The sequence below is a fragment of the Manacus candei genome, unplaced genomic scaffold (assembly GCF_025592945.1).
Source record: "Manacus candei isolate 608988 ecotype Guabito, Panama unplaced genomic scaffold, ASM2559294v1 h1tg000003l, whole genome shotgun sequence".
NCBI classification, from domain to species: Eukaryota; Metazoa; Chordata; class Aves; order Passeriformes; family Pipridae; genus Manacus; species Manacus candei.
The window spans coordinates 15,907,939-15,924,983 of NW_026138051.1; the positions used below are offsets into that span (position 1 = coordinate 15,907,939).

The 17,045-nt window shown below is 38.7% G+C and overlaps 1 protein-coding gene across 3 annotated transcripts in view; it reads right to left on the minus strand.

Annotated features, from left to right (window-relative positions):
* Positions 1–17,045, minus strand: part of DACH2 (dachshund family transcription factor 2) — a 247,862-nt gene that overhangs the window by 117,925 nt on the left and 112,892 nt on the right. For all 3 annotated transcript variants that reach the window (XM_051786244.1, XM_051786236.1, XM_051786254.1), the window contains one exon: positions 7,394–7,509. In XM_051786244.1, coding sequence (XP_051642204.1) covers positions 7,394–7,509 — 116 coding nt within the window. The remainder of the gene's footprint in view (positions 1–7,393; positions 7,510–17,045) is intronic.

Genomic DNA, 17,045 nt, shown 5'->3' on the forward strand with positions numbered 1-17,045 from the left:
AAAACCCCATCACCTTTCAGGTGAATTCCCAATCAGCAGCAATTTCGTTAAATTTTTTTCCAACTTTTTTTCAAAGCAAACTCCACTCCACACAGACAGCAGAAGGATGAGATCACCAGGACAACCACAAGGGAATATCGACCAAGCACTTACTGAATTCACAATTTTGCAAAAGAATCCTTACAGAACATATTCTCCAAAACACCACAATAAGGAGCAAAACACCTATGTTTAAGCAACCAAGTAATCCAATCCAAATCAATGGGATTACTTGTTTGCCTAATTTTAAAAGCATACTGAAGCATTTCCCTCATTTAGGATATAGGACAAGAACCAGAGCACAACAGTTGCTAAATCACATTTAAAGTGCTTAATACCTGACCAGAATTGAAACTATGGAAATACTCACATTTAAGTACACTACATACATACTTCTTCAGATTTATTCCCTTGTTTTCTGCCCAATTTGCACCAGTGTTGTTACACCAAGAATTTTGTTGCAATACAGCTTTATAAAGCTTTCCTTTAGGAAACCACACCACTCAAATCTAAATCCAGATCTGAACGCTGCATTTGAAGAGAATATTACTTATGTAAATGTAGTAGCTTTTAGCATTGCAAAGAGATGATGGGTCAACATTCTTCTGCAACCAGAGACCTTTTACCCCATCAGTTACAACTGCACCTTTTAGCTAAAGACAGATGTGTGAAGATAACTTAAGCTTAACAGGTCCTTTGAAAACCTGCTAGATACATCTAAAACTGAGTAGGGGAATCAGCAAGGACTGATGTTGGTTGTCTTTCATGGTGTTTGCTACAAGGTTCCAATTTCTAGTGTTAGCATAAAATATGCTTCTTTTAAAATGAAGGATCATGAACAGCCCTTATGTCCCTGAAGGTGACAGTCCAGAACCTGAAGATGCTCCATTTGCCTGCAGGAGAATTATCACCCTACAATGCCCCTGATGAGCCTTGTAACCAGTTAAATCAATAAGCCATTCTTCAGCAGCAGGAATGCAAAAATTCTGGAATGACAATAAAACTTCAGTTCTTACACTAAAACGCAGGACTGTACAATGTGCAGTCTGGGATCCTTATGCTCTTGAGACATTTAAATACACTTGCCTGTGATACTGGTTAAAGGTACTGAAAACAGTAACTATTTGTTCAACTTTATCAAAGTTTTTGTAAAGGAAAATAAAACCTAACCAAACCTATTCAATAACAATAGTATTGCTGCCAAAACAGTCCTCCAGAAAACAGAGAGTGCTGAAGATAAATCTTTCATATCTCCTGATGCTATTTTTGACTGCAGGGCATTTCTTAATGTTACTTAAAAGAGCTATAACAGTTTCAAAGTCAGTCAAAGATGTGATTGAGAAGCAGACAGGTATTATGATCACTACAGACCTCAGTGCCATCTGACAGGAGAGGAACAGAAAAGCTGGTAGTAAAGAATGTCACAGATTATAAAAACAGACAGATGAAAACTCACTGGTTTCGCCAACTCTGTGACACTTCAGCCAACTTTTTCAAATGGTTCCTTTCCTTCTGAAAAATCAAGATAAACTCAGAACAGACCTACCCTGAGTGTCAAGACGATACAGTCTTAATTCTCTCAGTGTGACCACTTTGGCTGAACTTTGTCGTCACAAAAGATGTATGAACTCGGTAGGATCAAATTTAAAAAAAAAATCTGTACAAATGCATGAAAATGAAAGTATATTGCTGAGTTTCACACTTCTTGGACAGTAATTAGTAGCTGAGGCTATGTGTAAATTAAATTTACAACAAGGTTAACCATTCAGCAAAATCTCAACAGCTTTAGCTATTCATTTGTCAAAAATCTAATGTCCCACCCAGATAAAGCAGACACTAAAAATGGATCCCTAAAGAAAGATAATATTAAAAGAGAAAAGGAGTGACTCACAGCCACCAAGTATAGTTCTTAGATGATCTGAACTCTACTGAATGGCTCTATTTTAAAGAGTAATGATATGATCCTGCATTCCTCATTCACTCCAATTCATGCTCCTTTCAGCACAGAAATTCGCTGGCATGAGATGGGTGGTACTCAATCATGCAGCACACATGGTCTTTAATTTTAAAATCCAGTTAAATAGATGTTCTAACATCATTTTTTATCTAAGAACATTCCATGATAAAATAAAAGAGCCCGCATGTAACTTATTTGTCAGCTTTACTGTGTAGTGGATAACTTTCCTCTGTTACTCACATGAGCTTTCATTTCCCAAATCCATCTGCATTCATTATGACAGTAAAAATGAAGAGTTGCTAAAGAGATGTATGCATTTTTATTATTGTTTGAAAAAATAGATCTTTCTGCAGTCCTTTGAGCTTCTGAGTGTGTGATTTGTATAAAATATTTCTCATTTTGGGGACAGAGCAGATGGAGTGCAGGGCACTGTGGGATATGCCATTTATCACAATGACAGTGCGTAGGTAGCACTGATCCTCTCACCACAGGGGGAAGCTTGAGCTGCAAATGTGGAGCAGCATTAAAAGCCCGACGAGTGGAGTTTGGCAACACTTGTACTACTCATTAACTTAATCATATTAATTTATTAGCCATATATATCAAAGTAATTCACTACTGAATTGTCACCAAGAACAATTTATAAACTGTTAACGTTTCCCATAGGCAGAACAGTGTTGTGGCATCCTTAATCAGTACGTTTGCCTTTGATTAAAAATAATAATTTCTACCAAGCCAGGTAATGCCAACAATGACAAAGTCCTGCATATGTTTCTCATTATAAATGGAACTTTGAAATGACATCTATGACAACTGAAAAAAAAAAAAAGGTAATGGTAAGCAGCGAAATGAGCCACAGAAATAGGATGTAAACACACAAAAATGTACTCTGAGAAAGAAAAGGGTTCCCTTAATGCCACAATCCCCTGCTCCCAGAGGCTCCAGACTCCTGCCAGCCCCAGTGACTCCACATTAAACACCCCAAGAGCTGGGATCAGTCTCACTCATTCCTCTAACATGTATATGCCAAATCCAAGTGCCTTAAGATTGCAGCAAATACTGTTTTATCCTGCTTTTCCTATAGAAAGACTAAGTGGCTGCTGATACCACTGATAAACTGAAGTAGCACATAAAGTTATCATAATCTTGTGAGTTATTTATTTACTTGGATCCCACAATGATGTGACTTGGTACAGCTATTAAAATATTAACTTCACTAAAATATTCATTACCTGAAAGATTAAGTTCACAACAGCTTCTTTTAACTATTAATAAGACAAAACTGCGCTGAAAAAAAGTACTTGTACCTGTACAAACAGGTCAATATTTTAATTATTACATTCTTAAAAACTCTAGAAAACAGCTAATGAGACAGTGTCTATTTTAACTGTCTATGCAAAAAAAAAGATCACTTCAAGGAAACTCATGTAGAGTTTCCAGCTCCAGTTGCAGGATTCCCATCTCAAGTGCAGTCAGAGTGATGCTCGTCCTACCACATGAAAAAACCTGACCCAGACAGCAGGTTTGTGACCTGGACCACAATCTAATAGAGTTCTAGTGACAGGATGATTTTCTTCATGAGCCACCCTCTCCAATACCTTGAAACCATAATGAAGCAGCCCCCAAAATTATTTTATTGAAATAACAGCAGCCATTCTACAAACTAAATAAAGAAAAATTGCAATGAAGACTTCATAGATTGTTTTTTTAAATTTTTTTGAGGACAACCTAAATGAAGGGTAGGAGGAATGAAGTTGCACAGAAAACTATCAAAAGATTCAACTACTCTTTCAGCTTCATTCCATATCAACAGTTTGCTGAACTACTGCTTTAAATCAAGTAACAGATTTCAGCTTCTCTCCACACAGCAAACTACTGGTTCAGACCCCAAAACTTCCTTCCTTAAAACTTCTCGAAACTTCCTTGAGCATTTGCTCCATAAATAAGTCCCAACTGTCTTCTTAGGATACACTGAAGATAAAGACTTGTACATTAATAGGAGATAAAGCTCTTTTTTGTTAATGTCACTTCATCCCACGGCATTGTTTGAAGGACTGAGCCTTTGATGCCCATCCCTCTGTGACATGCAGGTTTTTTCCTTTGCCCTCACAGCAGGCAGGGGCACCACGCTGATTTCCACATTTCCTACTCCAATACAAGAAGAAAAACACTTTCTCCTAAGTTAACATAAAATGGACAGTAATTAAATATCAGCTCTTGAAGGATGCACTTAGGGCACAGTTTCCACCAGCCCTTCCGTGCATCCCAGACACACCACCTCATCTTTCTCAGGCACAGCAGTAACCCAAACATAACCCAAATACTCCCATTCCCCAAAGGTGGAAAGTACCTACAAACACTTAAAAAGGTCGAGGCTTCACTTACAGCTCCTTCACAAGTTACTTATGCATAAGAGTAGTTGTAGCTGGCTTTGCCAAGAGGTCAAAAAAATACACTCCACACTGGGAAATGCAGTGTGCCTAATTTAACTACCTGTTTATTATGTGAAAATGACCATGTAAACTGAGCTGACACAAACCAAATGGGTGATGAAAATAACAGCACATTTCAAGGAGTGGAAACACAGATGGCTCGGCGGAGTCTGCAGGAAGTTACTAATCATCACTCTGTAATACCCCCTCCAGACAGAGCTGGGAGCTCTGCAGCCAGAACAGCGACTTCTTGAGACCCATCCATCTCACCAATGACAACTCCTTCACTTTAACTTGACAGAGGACTAAAGAGGAGGTAAAAATGAAAAAATTCAATGGATGGCTGAATCATGCTGCATTGGCTGATGTGGAACCTGCTACTAAAATGAGTTTATCTGAAGAAAACAACTCAGTTTGACACATTAGAAAATGAGGGAGCAACATAAGAATAGTGAGTGAGGGTTTTTTAATTACAATAATGTAAGCAGATTAACATAAGCATCTGCATATCTGTGCTGTAGGAAGAATGGGCAAGATCAGACACAGGGGAGTATCGAGGACTGGACAAGAGGACATTCAGAAGAAATGCTTTTGGTAGTTACACTACAGATAGAGGAAGGAAGTAAACAAAGAAATCACCAAGATGTAAAAAGTCCTCCTTGCCTCACTATCAGCGTCCCCTTTACTGGAAGGGGTGGATCCAGCCCTACCATGCTGCAAACTCTCCTCAGTCTCTGTCCTGGCCCTGGTCCTGCTCTGTGCAGGAACCTGCACCAAGCTCGTGGTCACTGAGCAGGGACAGCAGGGGCAGGAATAGATTCAGCTTTACACACAGACTCTGTGGGCCAGAACTGTCAGAAACACAGCAAATTCTATGCAAGTGAGATCATAAACACAAATTGATGTTTATGGTCTCACTCAGCCAGTAGGCAAGAGGTTAATAACCTTGCAACTTTTATTTCAGTCTATTATCCACCACTCGGAAGTCTGGAAGAGAAACCTCTGTTCTGTGAGAAGTGTTAAAACCCATTTTGTTCTTAGTTCAGCCAAAAGGAAAGAATCAAATCTTAGCGTTGAAGGCACCCAGTAATTAAGTGTAAATAGGTATAAATAAAGCTAATGGGGGCTTCTTATCCCAGGTGCTCCATCAAGTTTACAACAGCTCAAATCCCCACTGTGTTCACAAGTGGCTCTTTCAGCATCTTTCCTTACTCGGAAACTCCCTCAAATTTTACATCATTCTTCCTTAATAAACAAGATACACCAACACAAACCCCCACCAGGAGCTCTGACTCCTGAGTGACAAGGCCATGGGGCACCAGTGGAGCTGTCCTGCCGTGGGCTGGCGTCAGGGCCGCCCCGGCCGCGGGGACCCGTCTCGCCAGGGCCCTCGGTGACACCGGGATGCTCTGGAGATGGGCATTTTCTCCCGCCTACAAGCTGCTCCCACAGCTCCCTTTCAGCTGCTCCAGGCACATTGTCTGGGGCTTCTGGCGCTGGGTCACACACAGGTTTTCTCAGGCGGCTCCCAAGGTCAGAGGGGCCTCGGCTGAAAGACACCCCCCCAAGTCAATCCTCTCCTGTAACCCGTGTGTTAAACACAGTGGGACGCATCCTCCTCATCACTTCAGACTCCAAACAACCTCCAACAGCCTAGAAATTCAACTTAAAAGATCTTTTACTCAAAATATCTGTGAGACACAGAATGTGTCTATGATATGAGTTCAATGTGCACACCCTGCACATCCTAAAATATTACCCAGGTTAAAGCAACAAGGCAGTCTGCGTAATCTGATGTCCTATTTGCAAACTCACACAGAGTGGGAAAGTAATATGGAATGTTCTGGATTTCAGAGAAGAAATTATCAGTGCAAGGTGGTTCTTGTGCTTTCCTATCAGTACAAACATCAACACCGAATCCATGAAGTCCCTGAGTTGAGAACATTACAGAGGTACAAAAAATTAAAGCTCTTCCCTGTGTTACCCCCAAGAACACCAAGACCACCGAGGCCCTCGACTGCAGTGCACGGGTTCTGCAGTGTCAGACCAGGACAGACATCACTACACTCCCAGAAATAATCTTTTTTAATTCTGCATCTCCTGTAACATATTCTACAACTTTATATTCTCCTAAACACTTCACCAGGTTTGGTTATTATGGAGTTACAATATATTTAGACTGGACTTCGACAGTAATCTTAAAACTCCTAAGCCTGTTGAATGTTTAAGCAATGACTTTTATGAATACAGTCTGTGGATATAGCTTTATTAAGAAAATCAACTTACCTTTAGCATACAGCAATTAATAAAAAATTAAAACACTCATCAGGATAGCACAAGATTTAATTTAAACTCTATTAATAAATTAATGAAGTGAAATTAAATACTATGCATTAGATTATGTTTAGGGCTTGTTTATAATTTCACATATTTTCATGCTACTTTTTTCGTATTATGTTACTGAAAGCAGATTATTAAAGTACAATCCACTGTGGCAACGTGGACTTATCTGCTTTTCAAGAGTGTTTCTTCTCTAATTCGTACAAGCATTTCTCTATCTCCCAGCATACATTAATGGTGTTACAATACAACACACATTAGCCACGCTGCTCATATCCCACGAGAACTAAAACACACACATTTCAAAGGAAGAAATGCTGCTACAGGGCTCTGAGACAATAGTTCATTTTCTCAGGTTTTTTTTTCTTTTACTAAAATAACACATTTAATGGAATTTCCTGTAAGGAAATTACAATTAATAAAGAACTAAATTACAAATCCATTAGATTTCAGTCACTGCAGCAACAAAACAGAGTTTTCATGAACACTCAAAAAATCCAATAACGTAACCTCTGGTAAAGCCTGAAAAAGCCCTGAAGGACAAGGCAGTTAGATCAATATTAGTTTATTTTAACTGCTGTGCAGTATGAAGAGATGAGGCTGATCATCTGATGGATTTTATTACCTGTCGGAGAGATAAGTCCTGGTGATAAGAGGCCTGGAACTCCGTGGGGCAGGAGACGTGCATTTTCTTGTATGGCAACTCCTAGGGAACGCTTGGGGGGTCTGCCAGGGCGTGAGCTGATGAAATAAGAGCATAAATGAAAACTCGTTTTCTTTCGGAAATATTTGCTGATGACACAACGGCATCGATTTGTACAAAATATATGAACCATCAGTGATACCAAAAAAAAATAAAAATCAGAAATTCTTGCCTAAGAAAAGATAATTTGATTAAACACAGAATTGCACAGATTTCAAAGGAGCTAACAGTAAGCTTTTCCATCATCCAGGGTTTCCATCACCTTACAGGTGGCTGGTGGAGAGGGGTCACAGCAGTAACTGCTCCAAGGTCTGGGCCACGCACCTGCACCACAGAAAACTAAAAGCTGTGATGCTGAAAGATGAGAAATTGGAACTCTGAATGCAACATCATCTCAAACCTTGCCTTGGGAATGATGGCAGGTAACTGCCCACTTTTGAAGGGGCAGAGATAATTTAGCACTGAGCTGTGCCAGAACTGACCACTTATTTTCACAGATTATGACTGGTGGTTTTCATTACTACAGATTAAATGAAGAATGTCAACCCAACCTAGCAAAAAACTCACCACCCCTTGACCAGTTTATGAATAATGGCTGCAGATTTTAATCCAGAATGTTAAAGGTCCATTTACAGACTGGTTCCATTGAACTCTTGTTTTCCACTACCACATTTATCCCTTACATCGGTGTGTACATGTAAATCCTGCACAGCTGCCATCATAATACAGATTTACAGGCCAAAAACCCATTTGAATCGACTCTTCCCCAAGCCAGCTAATAAAAATGCAACCTCCTCATGTTTGGAAAAGCATTGCTGCTTCTCTTTGGTCAAAACAGATTTTACTCTGTTGAATAATGGAGCTTTTGACAACATGGAGTGAAACACTGTATAAAATAACTAAGCCGCAACAATGAATGAGGTTTGAATAGAAAACATTTCCAAAATGACTCCTAGCTCACAAAGAAATTTAAGTTAAACTTCGCTCGATCAACTTACAGTGGCAAAGCCCTCCATCAACGTACAACAAACTCTGCATTTCAATGAAGACAACTTCCAGCAGCACCACACAGAGGTACCATTAACCTGTTCATTTTTCACACCGTGCTACTGTTATTTTGTTTTACTGTACATCAAAGTAGCACAAAATCTTTTTTTTTTTTTTTGTTTATTATTTTATCTCTATAAAACCATTCCCCCCTCTTTTAGTTTCAGGTTTGTCCATTCTGTATTTCATTTTATTCAGTACTTTTTGCATTTTTTTCTTTTTGATGCTTTCAGTTGTTTATCATCCTGTGATGGCTGTGCAGTAAAGCTGGTTACAAGAGCCTCGACTCGCTGGGTTATAATAAAGTAAACCTAAAATAAGAGCAGTTGATTTCCACAGGAAGTCTGATGCACATGTGCATTTTCTATTAAAATCACCTGCTGAAATCATCCCCTGCTCAACAATATTGTCTAACAGACAGTATTAGGCTGGTACGTGGGGGTTTTAAACAAACAAGAGTCGTTGTTCTTTTGAATTACAGAAACCTGTGCTTATCCACAGGCATGTTTAAGTGCTTAGCTGGCACTTATTGTCCCTGGAAAAAAAAAAAAAACAAACAACTACAAACCAGCTAAAATTAGCAGCTTTCTCCAACAGAAGAAAAGAAACAAAACAAAACAACAAAACATTCTTTGCTCAAGCTCAAACACTAACAAATCTTCTGCAGAAAACTCCATATGTTGATATTAATCTCAGAAAAACATTTCAAAATTCAACAAACAGCTTTAGAAGATTTTATGAAGAGACTTTTTATTTATGATTTGTGTTTTCAGAGGACGGGGAGGGGGGACAGAGGAGTTTCACACCCCTGGTTATGCAGTTTTTGCCCTGACAACAGTTGGTGTGGATGGCTCTGCTGACTCCGAGCCCAGAGGTTCACCAGAGCAGATCTTAAGGTGTTTCTCTGCATTATACCATGAGCAGACATGAAGAAAAGTGTACTTCTAACCTACTCAAACCCTTTTAGTGACTATTACTATAAAGCAGCAACTCCTAGAGGCCAGATTCTGGGCTTACTTCTACACCTGCAGCCGTAATAATTTGAATGGAATTGTTCCCAGCTGAATCTGTTCAAATAAAATCTGAAGTCCTTTGTCTCTAATTTAATCTTAGCTTTTAAATGAAAAACTCCAGGCTGGCTGCTGCTTACAGATGACTTTCACACACCTGCAGAGGACCCTTTGGGTCTTTAGCTCTGCGTTCTGCAGTTCACATGAGAACACCGTCACTGCCCCGTGTCTGGTTCTGACCCAAGGAAACAAAGTCAAGAGCTGCCAGCACTGCCCAGATGCCCTGCACCTCCAGATGGATTCCCTGGAGATCACAGAGACATGCCACCCATCACAAAGCAAGACCTTTAGCCTGGGAGGACACCAGAACTCACAGAAAGCATCTCGGTTCCACATCTGAATCCAAACAATTCCAGCTCTGGCCAGAAATAAATTTTCTGGCATTTCTGTTCAAATGTGAAACCAGAAATTTCACAGAAATAGGATACAAAGGTCTGCACGAAATCTTGTTTTTTAATAAGAGATGCACAGAGGAAAGAAAGCATTAGCAGATTCCAGGTTTCTGTGGGATTTACTTTGTGTTGTGGGTGCACTGATGTGAGGGCCAGGGCTGGCAACACCAAGCAATGGAATTTCACTGGTCCGTCTCACCACTCCCAAATATCCCCTCTTGTTGTCTTATGAGGTCTAGGATTCCAACAAGTTTCACATTTACTGTTTAAAACACATCTAACCCCCACAATTGAGAGCAAATTGCTAATACGAGCACTGAACAGCAACGCCAAGGCAAGCAGAGTTATCATTTCAGGAGAGTAAGACATAATTTGTGATTATGTAAGTATTAGCATATAAATGCTAATAGCATTAGCATATAAATATTAACTTTATTTAATATCATTTCTCATCATCTTTTGTCACATCCTGCTCCTTTACTGCGTTTTCTTTTTCACCTTTTCCTTTATCTCCTTCGAGAAAGTTACACATTCCAGAAGTGCAGAAAAATCTTTTCCTCGCTGGTAACAAAGGAAGCATAAACAGGAACAATCAGCTTCAAACTGTGTTTCTTTGAGGGTCTAAAATCTCTGCACAAATTTTATATTTGCCATCAATAGGAACGATGTGAATGGAAAATTTTACTCAAATCTAAACTGATGTTAACACAGTTAGAAACTGCTGGTTTCCAGATATCTCTTAAAAACATTTTAAAATACAAAAGTTACGATCCCAAGTGAAGACCATGGAAACTAAAACAGAAGTAAAACACTGTTTCTCATTTATAACTTCAGGAATCTTATTCTTTTTACTAAATAAGGTCAGCTCAAAGTCTCTACTCATTAAAATTCTATTAGGATCTCTCAGAAAGAAACCCCAAAAACTCCTTGGGTTATCAATTACTTGGAAGTGAAGATGACTGGAAGTTTTGGGGTTTCTACCTGCATTTATACTATATCTGTAGTTATTCTTCCCATCCTCTCCACCCCACCCCTGAAAAATCACTAACTCTTGAAAGAGAAATATGAACTAATTTGAATGTTGTTCATTTTTTAAATTTTGTTTGAAATTAAATTTGCCAGAAAATAAATTACATCATAAGCAGTATGTCTGACAGTTAAAATTTATACAGTAAAATGTTGTGAAATTGTTCATTAATGTCTGTTTTCTTCTTTATTTGCCTCTCCTGTTGAGATCTAATTTTATTATTTTTCCTCTCAAAGTTTTATATATTCCCTAGATATCCCAAGGATTTTTAATTTGAATCAAAACATGAAATTAGGTTATTTTTGTGATTTTCTTAAAATTACTGATCAGCTCCATCTTTCGTAACTCTATTTTATGCTCATTATAGACAACTATATTTCATAAAATCCACAAATTCATCAATGCTTTGTGAAATGTAATTAATCAGTGGAAACACAGAGCACATCACTGTTGATGTATGATAATGCTCTACTTTTGTGCTCTTAAATATAAGAGATTTACTAGAATCAGAAGTGAATTTGCATATTAATCAACACAAATAAACATGTGGTGATTTAACTAGGAAACTGTTATTTGGATGACAATTTAATCAGCACAGGTTGAAAGGTCCATCACTGCAGCATCCTGTTTCTGCTAAAATATTGATTGCACTGCTGATTTCAGTAATGCTTTATTTTACAGGGCACAAATAACCATGTAATTACTCTTTAATTGAATGGTAATTGCTTGCTGGCAATTATTTGTTAAGTTTTGGAGTGTAATTACTAGGTTATTTGTGTTTTGTGAAATAAAATGTTATGTATTAGTCGGCCAAAATATTATCTGTCTGAATGGTCTGCCAAAACTAGAAAAGTAAGTTATGATGGTATGAGCTTGACAAATAACACTATAGGACTAAAACTATAATTAAAAGGATTGGATGAAGCTTTGAATGCCTCCCCTTTACAAAATTAACATTAGATGTAACATTTGTGAGATAAATGGAGGAATACTGTACCACAGAAGCCTGATTTCCTCTGGGGTCTAGTCCACCATTTAGCATAATTTATCCTGATGTTTCGCTTTTCATTCTCTGAGCTTCTTTAGAGGAACTGAAATAGTACCCTACCCTCTTGAGAGCAAAGAATAAACCAAGTAGAAATATATTTCAACAGTACTTCATATTCCTGCAAGTGAAGTGGATCCCACCAGCACATTATCTTAGCAGCCTATAAACTCTGCAGCCTTGGCAGCTCGGGAGATAACAAGGGAAAGCTTTCTGTTTTGCAGTGTCAATGAGATATGACACTTTCTGTGATATGTTTATTCCAAGTTGTGATAGATGAGGTACCCGATACTTTGATCGTTAAGATCTGAATTTTACTTCTACACTTTTCATTTTTGTCATCAACTATTTATGTATTGGCAGGAGCAGCCTGGCCAAGACTGCTGATTTTAGGGGTTTTTTTTCAAAAGATATCCCCAGTTAATAAATTAATTATTGATTTCATGAGGCTTGAGCTATTTGGTATAAAAATATGCTAGGCTAGTGATTTAGGAAGCTCTCATATGTATCACAGATTTCTTCAGTGGCAACATGTTTTATTAGGCTTAAAGGAGAAATACACAAGTTGTATATGACCTGCTGTGTAAATTGCCCTGATAATAGTGGCAGTAACTGGTGCAAGCACTCAGAAAAAAGAAAACACAACAAAAACAACACTTAAAAACTTCAACCACAACACCCCCCAGTCTTACTTTCCTGAAACTGCAACAGGAACCACAAATTCAAATTTTTCCACTCTCCAACGATCATTAAATACCCCCTAGTGATTGTGAAAGGAACTTTTCGAAGCTTTTACCAGTAAAATATAACATCTTGATGAGTTAAAATTCCTTCCCATTATCTTCAGATTTTTTAAGTTGTAGCGTGGACTTAAAATAATCTCCTTGCTTTGGCATTTATTACAACATTTCAAAGATGCCAATGGTAGTTAAACTCTACTTGACCTCTCAGTGTTTAAGAAGAGAAGCAAACCCTGACCTCGCAGCAACCTGATTCTGTCTCCTCTCCGTGCTGGCAAACTGATCACTTGTCTAACCATGGCAGGACATCGGATCACCGGCCACATCAAAGGCAACAGGAGCCAATTCAGCAGCAGGAAAAAAGCCATCCATGCAAAATGGGCAATTAACATTAATCATACATGAAGTTCTTGGAGCCCACAGCTAGAACCTGGCCCCTATGGCAACTCTCCAAGCAGTGCCCACACCGCAGGGCAGGGCAGGGCTCACCTTCCACGGGCTCCCGGCAGGAGGAGACCCTGGGGAAAAGCTCTGACACTCCAACATGAAACCATCCCACTCCATTCTCCCAGGATTTCAGTGAGGAGGGTCCTCAGCACCAGCCTCAGTGAAAGCATCAGTGGAGGTTTGTTCCTAAAGCATCACAGATCTGAACTTTGTCATTATTGAACTGGTGTTGAAAAAGAGAGGAATTTGTAATAGCCCTGAACTGTTCAGAGCAGGACTAAAGTGGAATATTACATCTCTGTAACTTTACCAGATGTCTTACAGATTTATCTTACAGATAAATGACAGCCCATGGGACCTTTTGGTTATTTACTGATTTAGTTACTTATTTAAAACTTGAGTTGGGGGCTACAGTCAGAAAAATTACCCGAATTCCTATTATTCAATTGTCTCTGTAGTCTAGTTGCAATAGAGAACAAGTGATTGGTTCTTACTAACTGCTTACTTCTGAAATCAAGCATTTCAAAACCAGTTAAAAGCCAAAAAGGATTCTTGGTTCATTAAGATTTAAAACTTTAAATAACTCTTTCTCAATTACTTATCGCTGTGCCTGCAGAGAGAAAAGTACCTCAACATTTCTAGGTTTACTTTTTTACTGTCAAGTAAGACTTGCCACAGGAAAAAGGGGAATAAATCACCAAATTTCAGCACTGTGGTGATTCATGGCTGCAGCCAAGATGGAAGGTGAGCCACGTTAACACTCTGCACCAGCTCCATTTGGGGATATGTCAGTAATGAAATTGGAAGTGTGACTACAGCACATGTCCATATACACACAGTAATTTAATATAACTGCATTAAATTAGTAACTGTAGCAGCAAAGGTGCAGTGGCACAGATAAAATATAGTTCATTTAGCAACCTGAGATCACACCCAGTGGGATAAAGTTCCTGCTGCTGTGTCTTTACTACTATTGTTCCCCACTGTATCTCGATCAAACCCAGCAGGAGGGGGCCTGTCTCTGCTGGAATGATGCCACTAACTACACACCCAGACCACAAATTCAAAGTACAGATTTGTTATCCAAACAATGCTCATCCACAATGTCCAGCTAAACCAAATGTGAAAGTGCAGAGACACTGCCAAGTGTATAACGAGCCTTGCAAACCTTGGCTCAGCTACTCGGGTAGTTCTACTTGGATTCTGTATCCAGTCAAAGCTGGGACTGAACCCTGGACTGCTTCTTGGGAAAAGGATCGAGTCAGGACCTCACAGTGACAATGAGTAGTCTAAATCTCACCTATGCTGAAAATCCTTGAATGACAAAATCTGCATAAAATCTGTATTTTCTCCAAATACAAAAAAAATACATGCTGACTGGAAATGGAATGAGAAAGAACATGAGGAAACTCACTTTCACTGAGGTAGGTGAACACAAGTACTGCAGTGCACAGTCCAGCTCACTGCAATTATATGCCATTAGGCTGAGAAGCTTTAATCCAAGTTAATTTAGCACCAATTTTTCCAGGCGTTATTTCAGTTTCCACATAAATACTTCTACAAATATTTGCATGGATACTTTCCAAGCAGGGAATCCCCATCTATTACAAATACTCATGATATGTCATGTCTCTGAATTGTATCAGACCCCTACAAGTTTTATTTTTGACCTGTATCTGAATTCAACGCCAATTTAGAGGAACATTATTACAATGTTTTTGAAATACTGCTGTTTACCACTGAGCTGTATCTCAGTAAGACTCAATTCAACGAAACTTGCAAAAAATGTGGCTGTTTAAGTCTATTATCTCTGGACAGAAACCCACTGGTAAGACTGGACGTATTTCCAGCCCCAAGTATCACATAACCCACCGGAGCTGATCCTAATTCCCTGACAGGGGGGCATTGTGCTGTGGGGGTACAAAGCTGTCAGAGCAATTTGCTGTCTGATGCAATGGGAAACTACTCTTACCTTAACTGTTTTCAATCTCTGCATCACAAGTTTGAGTGTTTTCACAATCTCGGCAAAGACTCTTCAAAGTTCGAAAACAGAAACTCAACTTTCAAAGAATAATAAAGGGAAGAACATAGAAACAGTTCTCTGTACCACCTTTTGCACCCATATCCATGCTGAAAGGAGGAATTGTTCCCAGCAATCCAAAGGAGCCTCTATGATTAGGTGATTGTATCCAGGAGTAAACATCTGAGGGTTAAACTTCACTACACTGAAAATACCCTTTAGTTTGCTGGTGGTCCTGGAACAGTATGAAATGAAACAGACAGTAAATATAAGGAAATAGTTCCACTGCTCCACCTTTACCTTTCCAGATTTTTTGACTATATTTCACTTGTTAGCTACAGAGACAGACAAGGTTATTACTTCTACTGGAGACCTACAGAAAGATCAGGATTTTTAGGAAGGAACCTTTAGGACCATGAAAATATAAGAAGGCAGAAGGATAATTTTTGCAAAATTAACATCTAGTCTCTCTCATATACAATTAGGAAAGACTGGGAGAAGCCAACTACAGAAAAAGCCAAAATCAGTTCAGAGTACTGAAAAGTTATTCCGAAATTCAGGTATTTCCTGAACTAAAGCCTGTCCTAGGGTAGATACAATGGTTGAGCACACAACTCATACCTGCTGTTGATCTTTACAAGATTTCCCTTCAGACCCAAAGGTTTGACTCTCCCAAAAATTACGTGTATGTGAAACTTACTGGGCAAACAGAGCCTTGCCATGGACTTCCACAGCATCACAGTCACACGTCACACGCACTCCCTGCTCCTTACTAAAGATGTTGTTTTAAAAGCTGTTGAAAAAGACTGAAAGAATTCAAGTAAAAGAGTGTTTGTAACCAGATTTCCTGGAGATAAATGAAAGACATATGTTTCCATGGCTGCCAGCCTACTAAATTTTGCAAGCATAAATATTTACCTAGGACTGGGGGGTGGGGAAATCAAGAAGAAAACCACCATCTAGACCCTTCAAAGTTTAAATGCTGTAACACAGAGGTCACTATTTATAAATAGAAATAGAGAACACATCTTTTCTATGTATATTTTCATCCCCTCCATATGCCTTCTATTATTACCATTCATACCCCAGAAAATAATTTCTCTGTCACTTGCTCACCCTGTATGTATTCATTTTCTTTAGGCTTTCTTGTGGTTATTGATTTCCTGCTTTGCTGAAGTGGCTTTGTTTCTTTCACAGCAGGCTATCCATTTTAAAACAACACTTGTTCAACAAATAAAAAAAATTATATTCTAAAATTAAATTAGTTTTATCTTCACTTATTTTTATCTCAGTTAAATGCGAGTGACACATTTCCCCTAAAAAAAAAAAAGGAAATACTTCATGCCTCCCAGCATGCAAACTAGTAAATAAGTACATTTTTTCTTTTCTAATAAGATGCATTTATTTTTATGATTGGAAACATGAAAGAAAAAGTGTAGTATAAATAAAGCCTCTTTTGTACTCTTATGTTGTAATCACTTCTGTGGCCACTGTTTTAACATCAACAAAAGAGGATTATCTGGTCCAGAGCCAAATTCATTTAAGTCCTATTTTGCTACCCTCAAAATAGGTAAAAGAATCCTTTTTTTTTTCTTTCAGTGCAAGTGGGATAATGAATTAGTTTGCTGTCCTCCTCATTGGCCAGTGAGATACACAGACTTTATACAACAACTAATAACTCCCATTTAATCAACTGCAAACCCAGGGAAACAGCATTTTTGCAGCAGGCGACACTTCTGACGTGGTGCAACATCTCCTTTCCGTGCTGTTTGTTCCACAAGTGCCA